Below are 16344 nucleotides of genomic sequence, written 5' to 3'. Positions count from 1 at the left end.
GATAGAATGATAATGTAACATGGTAGAATGATAATGTAACGTGATAGAATGATAACATAGAATGATAATGTAACATGATAGAATGATAATGTAACGTGATAGAATGATAACATAGAATGATAATGTAACATGATAGAATGATAATGTAACATGATAGAATGATAATGTAGAATGTCTAGAGCTCACAAACTAGGCGAGAGAGCGATGTACCCGTTCAGTAGTGTATTATACCTGCTGTAGGCAAATTGTCCTGACATTGCACTGTATCTAATTGAACGCTAATAAGAGATAACTTGGGTGCTCCATCGACGTATGTGTGAGGACATCCCGGAAGCAGGAATTACCCCCTTTATTTCCCCGTCTGAGGCCACTGTATTCACAGATACAGTTGTGTAACAATACAGAGTTGCAGTCATTACACGGCGTCTACAGGTGACAACGCGGCGAGATCATCTTGCTGCACTCCATAGTTGTCATTTACAGCCCGTTATTCAACATAAACATCCTATAATCAGCACCTGCCATAAAACATGACTTCATTTCAGCCACAACTGCTTCCTCCTTAACGTGTTTCTCTTGTGGTTTCAGGGATCGATCTAGAAAACATTGTGTACTACAAGGACAGTACTCACTACTTTGTGATGACGGCGAAAAAGCAAAGTCTTCTGGATAAAGGAGTCATTCTGAATGTGGGTAGATGAGACCAATACTCTTCTTGTTCATCACTTTGTGTTTTATTTGCCTGTAGTTCTCCTGTAAAGTAAATGCTGTTTTACAAATAAAATGCTAATCTCAATAAATCCCCCCACACACATGTACACACTTAATCTAAACACTGGTGGTCTGATTCCTGGATCACAGCTATTGGGGACTTACTAAACCCCTCCAGCCCCGAGTAACATTGTTCTCAGGTATTTCAGCAGAAAAGAAGTTTGAAAATGCAGAGGCTGCGTTGCAGCTGATTGGTCAAATAGCCGTCCAATCACACGCCAACCTCCAGTGCAGACTGCTTACGTTTAAATATTCTCCAGGCTTTCATGCCTTGAGAAGTATCAGTTGAATAGATCTCAAACTGCGGTGACCTGGACCGATTTTCTTACACTATAGTAGGGAGCACATTATATCTTCCTGTCCTTTTTATCTACAGTAGCTACAAAATCTGAATAATTCAGAGAGATTCAGGGATGCGTCAACACTGACAACTTTGTAGAAGATTTCTGACAACCAGCGTTTTTCACTGAAACTTTGTGTTTTATCACGACGTCACCAGAGGTGAATGTTTCGGCAGCCTCGGTAGGGGAAGGGGAAGAAAAGAATGATCGGTAACCTTATAAGATATATATATGCAATTCATAGGGTTCAGTTATGAGCTTAATGTTCATAACTGTTCCATAGAGTTTTGGCGTCATTCCCGAATTGGTGCATTGCAGTTTCTCCAGCGGAAACCAGCATTAAGTGTTCCATGCAGAATTCTCTCCCATCTTTTTTTGTTCTGCCTTAAATTCTCCGTTATTATACCCAGAATCCAATTCCTTTAATGAAGTTTGAAATCTGTATTGATATTGACGCCTCTATTCATAGTGATCTATGTATTTATAGGACTACGCCGATGCGGAGATGCTGCTGTGTACAGAGAACGTGGACCAGGACAGCCTGCAGTCCTACGCCCGGGAAGCTGCCGACTTTGCAACCAATTACCAGCTGCCATCTTTGGACTTCGCCATCAACCATTACGAGCAGCCGGACGTGGCCATGTTCGACTTCACCTCTATGTATGCCTCCGAAAACGCTGCCCTGGTCAGAGAACGCCGTGGGCACCACCTTCTGGTCGCTCTAGTCGGAGACAGCTTGCTTGAGGTTGGTAGACGTTCAATGGTTATTTGACCCCAATGCTGAATGCTCAGATTTGGTTTAATGTTGCACATCTGGGCCTAGTAACCAGGTCATAAAGCACCTCCCGGTGTAACCATCAGCCGGCTGGATTTACCATTTCGGGTTAACCAAATTTTTGTGGACTTTCACAGGAATTTGGCAGGGTGTAACAAGCAACCTGTTTAATGATTTTCACAGTAACTAGATCTGCTCTGACGGTCAACAAAAACGTCAGGTCGTACAATTCTCCCTATTTTAGTTCATATCAAATTTAGTTTTGGGGGTTTAATTCCAGTTTAACGATTACAGTTATCACATATGTATTTTTCTCCTGCAGCCTTTCTGGCCAATGGGGACAGGCTGTGCCCGCGGATTTCTGGCAGCGTTTGATACAGCCTGGATGGTGAGGAACTGGGCGCAGGGAATGCCACCTCTGGAGGTCATCGCTGAGCGGTAAATCTTCAATTTCTTAATTATTGTAGCTAACAATTGTACCATCACAGCTCCTCCCACTTTGCAACAAGATTGAGCGGGATCCAGGAGGGTTGTCTAGTCTTCCGGGAGTGCAGGAGAACCCCCACAAAAGATTGTGACTGAGCCAATATAGATGAGACTTGGTGATGTCACTGGTCCCTCTGGGATTTTTGGGCCATATTCCAATATTTGCTCAGCCCCCCAAAAATGTCTGTTCCCACTCACTGTTCCCTCCAAACTGTGCAGTCTGCAAATGACAGAGTTAATAATGTGACTTGTTGCAGAATCCTGCTGATTGTGAGCTTACTCTTTTAACTCCTTCCTTTCCACACAGCAGGAAGTAGTGTCAGATGCTATCTGTTCCTCCAGCTCATTATTGTCCTTTTATCTCTGACTTCTCGCCTTCCTCTGTATGTTATCTTTTATTCCACATGATGATCTCTGAGCTTTTATCACTCTAATTTCAAGCAACTATTTCCTGCAAATTTCGCGTCCTCATTTCCTGCTCTCGGAGAACGCTGGTTTTAAAGGGACAGTTTAGTGGAAACGTTATTCTTTTGAACACCACATATATTTTGCAGAGTACTTATTGGTGAATAAAACAAGGGGGCTTCAGTGCCTGGAAGCTGGGAAAAGCCAATCCAGCCTTCTATTATTTTTCGTGACAAACTGGACACTTTGGGACACGCAGAAATCGTAACCTGAAAAGGATTACAGTAGGCACCGACACCCAAGTGTAACATGCCTAAAAAGAGCCAGTGATTCTTTAAACATATGTTCAATATCCGTAAATAATTCTATGCACTCCGCTCGGTGAATTCAGATTTATTTAAAGAAAAAAAAAATTCAGAACGGAAACTGACTTTAAAGTGGCTCCGTCTCTAAGACTGGATTTGATATAATGGACGATGTTCTCATCTGAATTTATAATTTCCTCTCTGACTGTGAAGACGTTTCCTTGTTTCTCCTCTGACTCACTTGTCTGTGGTCGTAGAGTTTGAAAATTATATGTCAAAAGAAAATCAAAGAAAAATTATGTTTTTAGGTAATTTATGGTGAGTGGTTAGTTCTCTGCTCTGCGGTAGAGAGACGAGATTATACCCCAGGGGTATGTGAAGGAGAACATAAAGGGATGACATCATATAATGTGCAGAGTAATACATACTTACCCTATAACTCACAGCCTTAGACTCAATGACTGTCTCCATTATCACCGACCACAGGTCCACATGGCAGGTTTGGCAAATCTTCCTGCATGAAACGAATCTGAGTCCATTCCCCAGGGATGGCAGACTGTATATAGAAGTCTAATTATGTCCTTTTTTTGTATCAGGGAGAGTCTGTATCGGTTACTACCTCAAACAACACCCGAAAACATCAGTAAGAACTTTGACCAGTATACGATCGACCCCGGAACTCGTTATCCCAACCTCAACTCCAACTGTGTCCGTACTCACCAGGTATGTGCCACGTGTCCTACACCCTCGGTATAATGGGGTAAACCTAAATATGGATTCTACGTACGACTGTCTATTCTCTTATGGATCATCTGAAAAGCTCTAATGCACAAGAAACTGATTTACGGTGAGATCTCATTAGACAGTTTGTTTTGTCTTTGAACAATTTGTCTGAACATTTTCTTTGCATGTGGTCGTCAATGCCAGTGGCGTAATTATCACGGTCGCAATGATGGCCAACATGATGGGGGTCCATTTGCTGTTTAGGTCTCGGACGTGTGCTGTCATTAGATGGTCAGGCACCAATTATTGGTTTTTTAACTCTGTTTTTAGCCTTTGAAGATCACCCAGCTGAGATCTTCAGAGCTCCAGAATTATGTACCATCCTTTACCGTTCATTCTTGAACTCCCGATATATAAGGTCTATGGTGACAAAGGGTTTATTAATTTGCTTGATGATCTCAAGCAGCCGTCCTGGAAGTAAAGTTAGTATCCTTTGTTATTGCGATAATCATTCAGCGTGATGCCTGAACAACTGGATCTGGGTCTGTTTAATTTGACCATGTATGCTTCTCTGAAATATCTGTGTGGACAGATTGCTCTCAGATCTGGTTGTTTGATGATCAGTTTGAAAGACATGATTGTGGAAACTTAATTATTTGTGGATGTGATATTGTGTTATAAGCTTGGCTCTTTTCGTTCTTGCAATGAACTGTTACAAAGTGTTAATCCCCCGTATTGTTCCATCGTGTCATAATTATTTCCATATTCATGTAGCTTTTAGCTGTGTAGAAACAAAGAAACCTGAGAGCCTTTATTCCCAGGGTTAGACTCACATCCTTTTTGTCTCTATCAGCGTTGTCCCAACGTAGTAACATGACCACAAGTCCAGTGGTCTCTGGGAGTGACGGAGATGGATATTCCATCTGGCCGAGTGTATATTTAAACTCTGTCTGTGTCTATGGACTCTAATCTCTCGTACAAAGTAGCGGCCGGCTGCCAGTGTCCTGCTGCCGAGATATTTGTACTAGCTCTGTGTCTGTCATTGTGTTTACAGACGCCCTGGTTGATATAAGATGGGTTTCATGTTAATGGTAAAAATGACAGCTGATCTGTGGGAACTCCTGCATCGCTCTAAATTACACTAAGTTATCAAACCAATACACGAACATTGCTGTAATGTATATCGTCCTGCAGGGGAAAAGTCAGATGGAAAATATATATTTTTTGGTTTATTACAATGTTGATAGTTATTTATCAAATGAATGACATGGAAAGCTGAGTACAGGCAGCACGGTGGCTCAGTGGTTAGCACTTCTGCATGTGTGGAGTTTGTATGTTCTCCCCGTGTTTGCGTGGGTTTCCTTCGGGTGCTCCGGTTTCCTCCCACACTACAAAAACATACTGGGAGGTTAATTATATTAGGTTAATAGTGATTAACACAAAACTTAAATCCCAGTGGCTCTTTATTGAAAGTGTTTTTGTTGCAGGTGAAACATTTGCACATCACCAACGAGTTACAAGGTTGTCCCCTGGAGAGAGTGAGTTCCATCAGAAGATCGGTGGGCATCACCAGACATGGTATGTAAGGGCCGAGGCTTAACACAACGCAGTTTATGGTGACCTCCCATCCATCAGTTAGTGACCTGCTCTTCTCCTCCGCTCAGAGTCCGACATTAGACCCAACAAACTCTTGACTTGGTGTCAGAAGCAGACCGAGGGCTACAGGAACGTGAACGTCACCAACCTGACCAGCTCTTGGAGAAGCGGCCTGGCTCTTTGTGCCATCATCCACCACTTCCGGCCAGAGCTCATGTGAGTCTCCGATAGACAATCCACACCCGATCTTTAGTTCCCATCGGTGTCAGTTAGCGCATGGTTAGACGGGCTCCCTATACATTTATACTCCAAGCACACGTTAATATACAATATGGATTTTATTGGAGATAAAGTGACTTCCCATGGCTTGTGTGTGTCCAGTGTGATAGACGTTAGAGGCCTACAGATGGATCATTGGTAACTTTAATTGTCAGCATGATCCTGATTCCAGGATCCTCCGTTTTTGAGGGAAGAGCCTTCGATAGATAATAACCCTCCTTCGTGCAGTGGACTATGTATTCAGTCATTGCCAGGACAGTCATTGTACTAGTATACGAGGGTTTGGGGCAATTGTGTAAGCCTATTCGGTCCGTTTAAACCAAATTGTCCTAAAATTTGTATGTGTGTTCACCTAAACCTAGCAGCGGTTAAACTTAAATCCCAGGATCGATTGCGTAGCCTGGAAAAAACTGCTTAAGTAATTATCATAGGACTCGGTTGCTTGAAGTGAGGAACAAAGTTCTTACATCTCTTATCCTTGCATCTAATATGCCTAAAAGCATCTCGATTTATATGAAAGAGCATCGACTAGCACCCACAAATATATATGTAAAAGTCTCCGAAATTTTTGAAAGTATTTCATTTACAGAGAAAACCTCCTATATTTATAATCTCATATGTCAGTTAATTGTATGTATTTTTGATGTCATTGTTAATATTATACCGGGTTCTGTGTCCGCCTGCTAATGACAAGCCTTCGTCCTTAATTCTTGTGTTTCTCAGTGACTTTAACTCTTTGAACGAGGACGACGCTGTCAGGTGCAACCAGCTGGCGTTTGATATCGCAGAGAAAGAGTTTGGAATCTCGCCCGTTACTACGGCGAAGGAGATGGCATCTTCGGAGGAGCCGGATAATCTCAGCATGGTCATGTACCTCTCCAAGTTCTACGAATTATTTAGGGGCTCCCCCCTGAGGCCGGTTGGTAAGTGGCCTTTTATAGCCGCAAAATTTTTTAATTGTTACGGTATTTTGCACCACTGCTACTGAGACCGGTTGTTACTGTACCTAAAACGGCCAAGTTGGCATCTGTAATTCACCTGTGACCCCTTATTTCCCCAGATTCCTCTCCAAAAGACAATAGGAAGAACAGAGATGTGTTTTCCTCAAAGCCATCCAACCTGCTCTCTAATAATTACCTCAATCTTACGTTACCAAGAAAGAGAGTTCCAAAGGTGAGGAATAACATTTCTCAGATTGTCACTAATTTTATTTATGGATCGAAAATAGTTGTGTGTTCTGTAAACGTACCCTGTGTTCTGCCGACATCGCCAGATAATCCAAGAACCATATTTTCATGTTTGAAATAAAATATAGTTAAACATTTTGGGCTCCGTTTAGAGTTTTTTCGCAACAAGTAAAATGGCGGCAGATCTGGCTGTTCTGAGTTGCATGTATCTTGACATATATTTGCAACTCAAATTAGTATGTTAATCTGCCCGAAACTAATTACATTTAAAGCATATCTTACTGCAGATACGTGATAATAGTATATATAGATATATCTTTTTTTTTTTTTTTTAAGGAAATATTTATTTAGGAAAAACATTTCTAATTTCCTCAAATGCTTCTTTCTCCTCCATTTCTGCCCTGAAGAAAACTACAGCACGTAGCCCCAATAATTTCACAATGCGTTACATCATCATCATCACCATTTATTTATATAGCGCCACTAATTCTGCAGCGCTGTACAGAGAACTCACTCACATCACTCACTGCCTCATTGGAGCTTACAGTCTAATTTTCCTAACACACAGACAGAGAGAGAGACAGACTAGGGTCAATTTGTTAGCAGGCAATTAACCTACCAGTATGTTTTTGGATTGTGGGAGGAAACCAGAGCACCCGGAGGAAAACAACGCAAACACGGAGAGAACATACAAACTCCTCACAGATAAGGCCATGGCCAGGAATTGAACTCATGACACCAGTGCTGTAATGCAGGAGTGCTAACCACTGAGCCACCGTGCTTTAGAACAGATGGAAAAAAAAAACAGTGGTCTGCACCTTAAACAGAACTGGACGACATTTTCCGTACTTTTGAGAACATGCTCTTAATTTCAACTTGTAGCTTTCTTATGTATTTGTGATTAGAAGTGAAATATGAAAATTAATTATAGTCTCCAAAGAACAATTTGTTTTCACTCTGACAGCCCCCATGCTTCTGAATATGTTATATTAATTATCCTGTGGATGATTCTGCAGTGGAGTAACGTCTTAAAGTGGCAGTACCCTGCATAATCATTTTAATTAGAGAAAAAATAATTTTTAGTAGTGTTGCTTTTCAATTAAGATCCCCACACATGCTACAAGCCAGCCAGCCAATTAGATCATTTAACTGGTGGCAAATCCAGTATATTTGCCCTCAAAACGACTTCTATCAGTCATATGATAACCGCATTCTATCATTATCCCGCCGCGCTAATTGTGCTCTGTGTATGGCCAAATTAAACATAGATCTGCCCGCTCGGGTTGGTGCTTTTAATCTTGTGATACCACCTATTGTTTTCTTGCCATTGTGGATGAAGATGTAGGATCTTTCCTGCTGGTACCAGGGAGTAGACACCTCTGACTCTCATCCACATCAACGAAAACCGTGGACCATTCGTGCAGAGTTACAAGAGCGTTCGGTGATTACCCAGCAGCCTCTTCGGGCTGTAACGCGATGGAGAGCGTGAGATGTCCCGCGAATTATCTACTGCTGGCTGATGCGCCGCAGCTGTTCTTAGATCCCCCAGTGCCGCTGATGCGTTGCGATGTGTAACTACATAACGTAACCCTACATAAATAAACTCTAGTTTAGATCTCCTCCACATCTTCTCATTATCACCCTTTTTGAAGTGGCCGGAGCGAGTCAGACATGGCGGTCGGCTGGTTGTCCTTTCATCCCGCGTCACGAACTAACTAGGCAAGATAACTCCAACGAGGCCTCTGTTATCCTGAATTCCCATAGTAACAAAACACAGGATCTCTATATCCCCCACAGCATTATGTCATGTAATTACCCTGACTAATTCATTTCACTTTACCTTCTGAAGTTAATTGTCGGAGACAAGTTGAGGAATACAGATTGGGCAATTTAATCCTTTATTTTTATACTTCATTCCTAGAAAATAACCAGATCCCTGATTTATCTCCAGTCGCACCCCTGGAATTAAACAAAACCCAGGCTGAAATCAATCACAGAACACTTATCTCACGGACAGAGCACACTGCGTGCAACTGTCAAATGCTTCCCTCTTTGTCTGACCCGATGTCACTCACGGGTTTGCATACCTTGCTGGGAATGAGCTGAAAACACATGCAAACACGCGTTGCCCTAATATGAGCCATATGTGTGCGAAAACAGCTGGCAGACCCTTAGCGATGCCGGCAGGAAGATATAAGGCTTGTCACCTCGTTAGGCTCTAATTCATCCTCTTCCTCTGTTAATTTAAGGATCGTGTGGGACAAATAAGAAAACTGTCACCGATTTTTGTTTATTGTCGAGTAATAAGTTCCTGTACTGTGTAGGAGACTGTGTATTAGTGTTAGACTATGAACTGGCTGTGTTACAGTGAGTGTTGTAGTTCCGAGTGACGGATCTTATTATCCTGAGGAGGGATTTCAGGCCGCTCTGCGGTACAGAGGAAGCGCAGACCAGGACGTGGGTCTCGATTAGCGCATGTGTAGATAGATTGTGTCGCAAACTGCGGCAATGGTAGGACAAACCTCTGTGTTATAACGTCTTGTCAGGAGGTACCTGTCGCACACTTACCTGGTCTTGGCATACAAGCTTTTACCTCGATTATAGATGTTTCCTGGGTATTAACACATGGAACTAAATCCTGCGTATCCCAGTATATCTTATTAAGGATGATCCTAATTTTTGGTGCAGATTTTCCAAAGCCAACTTCAATGTGGACTATATCATCAGCTCTGCTATTTAATGTATTCCCCATGAAGTTGTGTTTTTACAGTAAAGTAAAAGATACAGCAACATCTACAGCCTGCGGCTGATCTTCGCTCCGGCAGTAGTTGGGAATACCCGGTACAGAACTGAACCCCCACCGGTATCACCACAGTGTTTCAGGTGTAGGGGCTTAATATAAACGTTCTCTCTCTTTGCCCAAAGTAGTTTTATAGTGACAGGGAGGGAAAATACCCAGTGACCATGTGTCATCCAGAGTCTGGTGGACGGAGCCAAGGGGACTCTTTCATATTAACCAGCATAAATCGCCTCATAGAATTATAGGGTATTGGCCATGGAGTAAACGCCGACCGTAGAGTGCCGACCGTAGAGTGCCGACCGTAGAGTGCCGACCATTGGACCTTGACTTAAAGTTTTAGAAGTAAATAAAGTCATCTCTCAAGAAGCAGATGCAAATTTGTCAGGGGGCCCATGTTTCTTATGAGCAGCCCTGCATGCAGTTCTTATTTTCCCACCCTTTCAATAATTTAAACCATAAATGAGACTAAACTGAGCAGAAATTTAGGTGATGACCAGAAGCATTATTTTAGTCAGGAGCTGTTGTAGAGTGGGAGGACTTTGGGCTTTCATATGACGTTATTCCACAATGCGTCTCTCCAGAATTTTTCTGCATCTCTTCTTCTCTCGAGAGAGCAGAGCAAGTACGTACCTTGAGGTGTGCTACACGGACCAGCCAGAGATGTTCTGCGGAGCGCCTTGGTCTATCAAAACCCAGCCCAGATCCCAAGTTGCCTTCTTGCATAAATTTATAGCGATATGAGCTACAAGCGACTTCTTGTCTGTATATAGACAAAGCTGTTGCGCCATCATCATAGAATTTCCTTTGCCCTCAGTGCTTATAGTACAGTAATACCCCTCCATCAGTCACTGAGCTGCTGATACAGTGCATGCAGGAGGAAGTTCAGGTGATTGGGGAATAATGTGTCACTTGTGCTTCTTCCTGCAACCGCTGATGCAGGAGCTGAGCGACTGGCAGAGGGACAGGAGGAGCGGTCACCACTGCAAATGCCAACTCAGATAGCATGATGGTGAGGGCCGCTCCTGTGTGTGGGCAGTGGGTACCCTTGAATCCTCTAAATGTAGCAGTTTATAGTGGGAACTGTTCTTAATCCTTGTAAAAAGCTGACTGATGGTGTTTAGGGATCAACAATTTCCAACCTCCATCCTCGTACCGGTAACAGTTCTCACTGTAACATATTTTCTCCAGTGTTGGTTTTCAGCACATAGAGAGGATTTTAAATGGGAAATAACAAGTGTTAATTCGCATCACTCCTAAGTAAAGTCTGTTTTGAGAGAACTAATGACCTTGTTGCAGCAAATTGCTCAATACACGTTTCCCAAGTAGGAGAGACCTTCAGTTTTTGTCTTTTTATCTTGTTCAGGGAGAACATAAATCGGAGGAGAATGACGTGAACAAGAGGAGAAGACGGACGATGCAGCTGTTTGATGAGGTCTGTGTTGCTGAGTGTTGATGTCTATACGCAGGTTGTGAGCTGTGGCGCAGTCATACACTGACGGTCGCTGTTTGCCACACTCCCCGCCGCAGTATCACATGAGTAACTGAGAGCAATTACCAGCAGCTGGAGAGTATTATAGCAAATCATTCCTCTGACAACAGTAACATTATCATTCATCATAAACAGGGCAATGCAGTTTACAAGCGTTTCATATAGCGCGGTCCCCTTCTCTTTGTATATTCAGCTGCAGCTGGGGTTATATTGTGTTAATTGCAGAACATTCCTGACAAATACGGTTACAGTCATGAAATCCTTCATCAGCCACAAGGACCACGTATTAAACATATTCTGGTCCATTCCTGCAGAGACCAACCTGGTCCCATGTTACACTTCTTCCTGTTAACTGGTAGTCGTAGTTACTGAAGGATGGTTTGTCGTTCCACCTTCAGATAACTTTAATTTATTGGCCTTGCAGTACCCTCCTGCAGCATTTACTGTATACATATATAGCTTCTGTCTGGTTTTGTTTTTTAATTTGATCAGTGTTAAAATATCACTGCCCTGATCTACAACGCAAAGCTGCTGTCTGGATAGAGTTGTATCCGATGCAGAGAAAAGCAGAGTTCTGTCATATCCAAGGGCAAGCAACACCCTCTCCCTGATGACATCTGCATGGCTGAGAAGCACAGAAGGAACCAGGATTATAGAAAAATGTAAAAGTTGCCAGTGTGCATCTACAAGCTAATAACTTAAATTCATCTGAAGATCCCCTTCGTGGACCTACCATCCCCGATATCCACCTAAGATTCTGTTGTATGAGATTAATGTTTGACAAGGTAGTTTCATAGCTGCAGTGCAGTGTATATGGGCCCTATTAATTAAGGAAAGTAAAGCATAAAAAAGGAGTAACTTTGCACCTGGGCAAAACCATGTTGCATTGGAGGGGGAGGTAAATTTAAAATGTGATGGCAGATTTATAGTTGGGTAGGGCATGGTCTAGATCAGTGGTCAGGGAACAGGGGTAAATTACCCCAAATGGGGTAAAAATTAAATTCTTGGGGGTAATGTTGCCGATTCACATGCTGTCAGTTGGATTGTAGACCCCTTTAAATGTGAAATTGCTGTTGTACCAGAAGAGCCTCAAGGATTGGCAGAGGCACTCCTTGAGCTTCGATGCAATAATGAAGCACGTATTGCATTTGAAAACAAAGCATATCTGTCATATTTTTGGATGTCAACAGCTGCAAAGGCATTCAAAATTGCACATGAGGAGGCAGTCAAAAAGTTGCTGCCTTTTTCAACAACCTACCTTTGCGAACAAGGATTTTCAGCTCTAACGAACATAAAAACAAAGCAGAGAAATCGATTGGACACTGAAGACTGTATCAAAATTGCTCTGACATCAAAATGCCCCAATATTGATGCTCTTGTATCAAAAATGAAGCAACAAAATTTCTCCAAAACCTGAAGTTTTGAAGTTGAAGCTTTCAAATAAATTTTATAGAGATTCAATAAAATGTTGAATTCCAATAATTAATAACATATGATTTCCTTCCTTTCAAATCAACGGGGTAACATCGGCGTATCTAAATATATTTTGGGGTAAAAGGTAAAAAAGTTCCCTGACCGCTGGTCTAGATCAACTTTAAATTTCAGTGTAGAAATAAAGCTATCGACTATTTGTGTGCTAGATGAAAAAACAGCTAGTATTTAACTTATGTGCAAAATAATAAACAATCTGCACCCCTCACATTGTAACATGGTTTGTCCAGTAGAAAACATACTAAATCTTTTACTCTCCTTAATGAATCAGGCCCTGATCTCCAGCTTCATGTAAAGCATTATAGATATCATGCTAGTATAACTGGTCACCTGGTACAAGTGCTACAAACAGACTGTGTCTGCTGGTCGGTCTGTTGAAGAGCAGCCTGATATCTTTATGATCTGTGACTCTCCAGCCATTACAACAACTCTCAGCATACTCCCACCAGATACTGGATGACAGGACATGATGAATGTTGTAGTACCACAAGAGCTGATGAATCAGCAAATACCAGTCTGCAGACACACATGGCTCCGTCAGACCGATCTGTCATCCTTATCTCCGGCCTGGTTCTTAAACTTCATATCTTAAAGTCAATAAATCAGCGTTTTGTTTTCGCATGTGTAATGTGTTTAGATTTTGACTAAAATTCTTGGAGGGCTTCAAATTCCACAACTTACTACAATACTCTGAGCCTGTTGTGCAAACTATCCTGAGAAGGTAACGTCCCGTGTGCTTACCAGCAAGGGGAGAGGGGGGTTTGGCTAGCATATTATTTTCCACATTGGTCCAGCTCGTTTTGCCGGCAACTCGGTAGTCAAAATGAGAGAGGGAGATAAATAGTAAATAAAAATAAAATTGAATAGCTTACAGCGATTAATCACTAAATCATGCAATGTATTTTAAGGCGATTCAGGGCAGGAAATGCTACTTTGACCCATATAATGAGATTTCATAGAGATTAATGTCAGGCGATACATCGCGCAAAGTAACACAAGTAATACAGGGGGTTTTTAGGTGATTAATCCCATGAGATTTAATTGCATTTTCTAATAATGACCTTCTTTCATACATTTATTTTTGATGAAACTTGAATTTTAATGACAGCTACATTGTTTAATTCACATATAATCCCCATAGCATACATTTAAGTTATTGTAAACATTTTCCCTTGTTACCAATAGATTTTTGTGCCACATCTAAGCCTATCCATGGCGCACAAGATGCGGAGGAGCCCTTTATATCGCCGGTACAAGTGGCTCTCCAGCTGTTGTACTATAAGTCTCAGCAAGCTAATGCCTCTGGTTATGGTTAGAACTCTTTCCTTGAATTATATTTTCATTGTTAAATCGCACCCAGCAAGTATTAAAAAACCGCAATTTCCTACCACATCGTCTTTACAATTCTAATTGTTACATAATTGCCAAAACGACATTGGGAAAGAATTCAGTAAACTATAAATACCTATCATCATCATCATCATTTATTTATATAGCGCCACTGATTCCACAGCGCTGTACAGAGAACTCATTCACATCAATGAATGCAGCTAAATGTTCTTTAGTGTTGTTCTATTATTTTGCCCTATGAGAATATATAGTAAAATCACAGCCCCCTGTACATTATATGTTGTACACGAACGCCCCAATTCACTGGGATGTGACTGAAGTCTGTAGTTTTCCATTAAGAAACATCTAATAGTTTCTCCAGTTGATGGGACTTTCTCCAAGTTGGATGTTAGGATCCAGGATCTCTGATAGGCAGTAAGTGGTCTCTGAGAGCACTTGTTCCATATTATTTGTAATGCAGAAATAATGTTTGCTTCCCGTGGTTGGTGGAACAGGTAAAAGGTTCAACAGGCGCCAAGAAATATTTTTAATATTTTGTTTTGCAGCCTACAAACTTCACAAATGACAGTCTGAGCTCCGGCAACGAGTGCAGCGACACAAAAGAGGTCATTAATCAGAATAAAGTCAGATCTATGGCGACCCAGCTGCAGGCCAAGTTTGAAGAAAACACATTGAATACATCGGTGCGGAGACAGGTAAATGACCTAAATGTGACTGCGCCCTGTGTCCGTCCCAGAGCGTAGAGGTGGATAATGTGCTTTACTGTGTTCAGAACTCTCTTCGACATGTCATGTTTTCAGCATGTCACTGTCTAAAGCAGCGATAGGCAGCCTGATGCACTGTGGGCCGCACGCGTTATCAGGGGGTCTCCGCTGACGTAACTGCTCCATGTAACTGCAGCTGATAGTACAGTGATCTGGGCCGTGGATTTTAATTCTATGGAAACGTAAATGTTCTGGAGAGATTTCTGCAGGATGATGATCGGACACCGGGTGGGGAGATGTTATCACAGTCTGTCAGTTTCCTCACAGACCCCCCCACAGTGACATAATTATAGGTGGGGTCACACCTCCCATTGATATATCCCAGAATAAATACATTGTACGATCTTCTGTTGAAAAACAAAATTATAGCGTTATATTTACAGGATGTCCTTGAGTCTGCGCTGTGTAGTCCTGTGTATTGTCCTACACATCCCTTATATATGGCTGGAAGATACCATTACTCTAGATCGGAGGTAGGCAGCCTGTCGCTGATCATTTGTGGCGGAACTATAAGTATCAGCATGCCTTGCCAACCTTCTGCTGAGACTTCTAGTTCCACAAGCGCTGTATAGCCCCAGTTTGCCTAAACCTGGTTTACACTGATTAACTATAGGTGAAAATTAGTAAATATATATATTTATATAGTATTATTAAGATATTTATATTACGAACAACTATATTTCTTACTGTTGATACTGAATATTTATTACCTCTTTTTATGTATTTAATCATGTCTGTTGTATGATCATGTCTGTTGTATGATCATGTCTGTTGTATGACCCTGTGTGATCATGTCTGTCATTTTTTACCACTATTATAATGTACTAATTCGTTACCACAGATTGATTTAATTCTTTTCCTTTCAATACATGTGTCAGCGTCCCTCATCATGTATATTGGGATGTATATAATACTTTGTGGACGACTTGTTTTCTCATTTCTGGGTATATTTAATAATTTACTTGTGTCCAATTGTTTATCTGGTTTAAGATGAGTTGTGTTAAAGGGAATGTGTCATCTGTGTAAAGCTGTTTATTCAGTAGTGTCCAGTAAGACATAAGGGAGTAGATTTACTAAAGCTTCTAATAAGGAAAAGAGGAGGAGTTGTCCATAGCAACCAATCAGATTCTATCTAACATATATCTAGTACATTCTAGAACAGTGATAGCTGGAATCGGATTGGTTGATATGGGCAGCTCCTCCTCCTCTTTTACTATTTAGAAGTTTTGATATCTTTTTGATGCAGATAACAGAATCTCTTTCCTCCGATCTGGGAGTAACCAGGGACTAATGTGAATATACAGATATTTCAGTTTATCTTTCATTTAAGTGAATCTGCTCCATGGTAGAGGTTCATACTCACACATTCTCCCTTATAAAGAGGTACATATATTACTTTTGGGGCTGTTTCGTGTTCCTTTTACATTGAGATGGAACCGAGTTCCCTCAAATATTTTTGCAGAGGAGAAGTCATTGCTCTCTGACCTTTTATTGAAGGTCAGAACATCACTCGCGGGTCTCACAACCCAAGTCGCTGACTTATAGGAACAATTAACTATCTGCCATATTACAGCAACGTCTT

The 16344-nt window shown here is 41.6% G+C and overlaps 1 protein-coding gene across 4 annotated transcripts in view; it reads left to right on the top strand.

Moving 5' to 3' along the window:
• Positions 1-16344, top strand: part of MICAL2 (microtubule associated monooxygenase, calponin and LIM domain containing 2) — a 157963-nt gene that overhangs the window by 56071 nt on the left and 85548 nt on the right. For all 4 annotated transcript variants that reach the window (XR_012679496.1, XM_075188464.1, XM_075188463.1 and 1 more), the window contains exons 7-16: positions 589-689; positions 1600-1857; positions 2210-2325; positions 3680-3806; positions 5294-5384; positions 5471-5618; positions 6405-6604; positions 6742-6854; positions 11032-11100; positions 14544-14693. Coding sequence is in view for 3 of the 4 variants with exons in the window: in XM_075188464.1 (XP_075044565.1) it covers positions 589-689; positions 1600-1857; positions 2210-2325; positions 3680-3806; positions 5294-5384; positions 5471-5618; positions 6405-6604; positions 6742-6854; positions 11032-11100; positions 14544-14693 (1373 nt within the window). In the remaining variant the exon portion in view is untranslated. The remainder of the gene's footprint in view (positions 1-588; positions 690-1599; positions 1858-2209; positions 2326-3679; positions 3807-5293; positions 5385-5470; positions 5619-6404; positions 6605-6741; positions 6855-11031; positions 11101-14543; positions 14694-16344) is intronic.

This window comes from Mixophyes fleayi, chromosome 10, assembly GCF_038048845.1.
Source record: "Mixophyes fleayi isolate aMixFle1 chromosome 10, aMixFle1.hap1, whole genome shotgun sequence".
Lineage (NCBI taxonomy): Eukaryota > Metazoa > Chordata > Amphibia > Anura > Limnodynastidae > Mixophyes > Mixophyes fleayi.
Note: the sequence above shows the minus strand (reverse complement) of the source record. Positions and strands in the feature narration are given on the sequence as shown.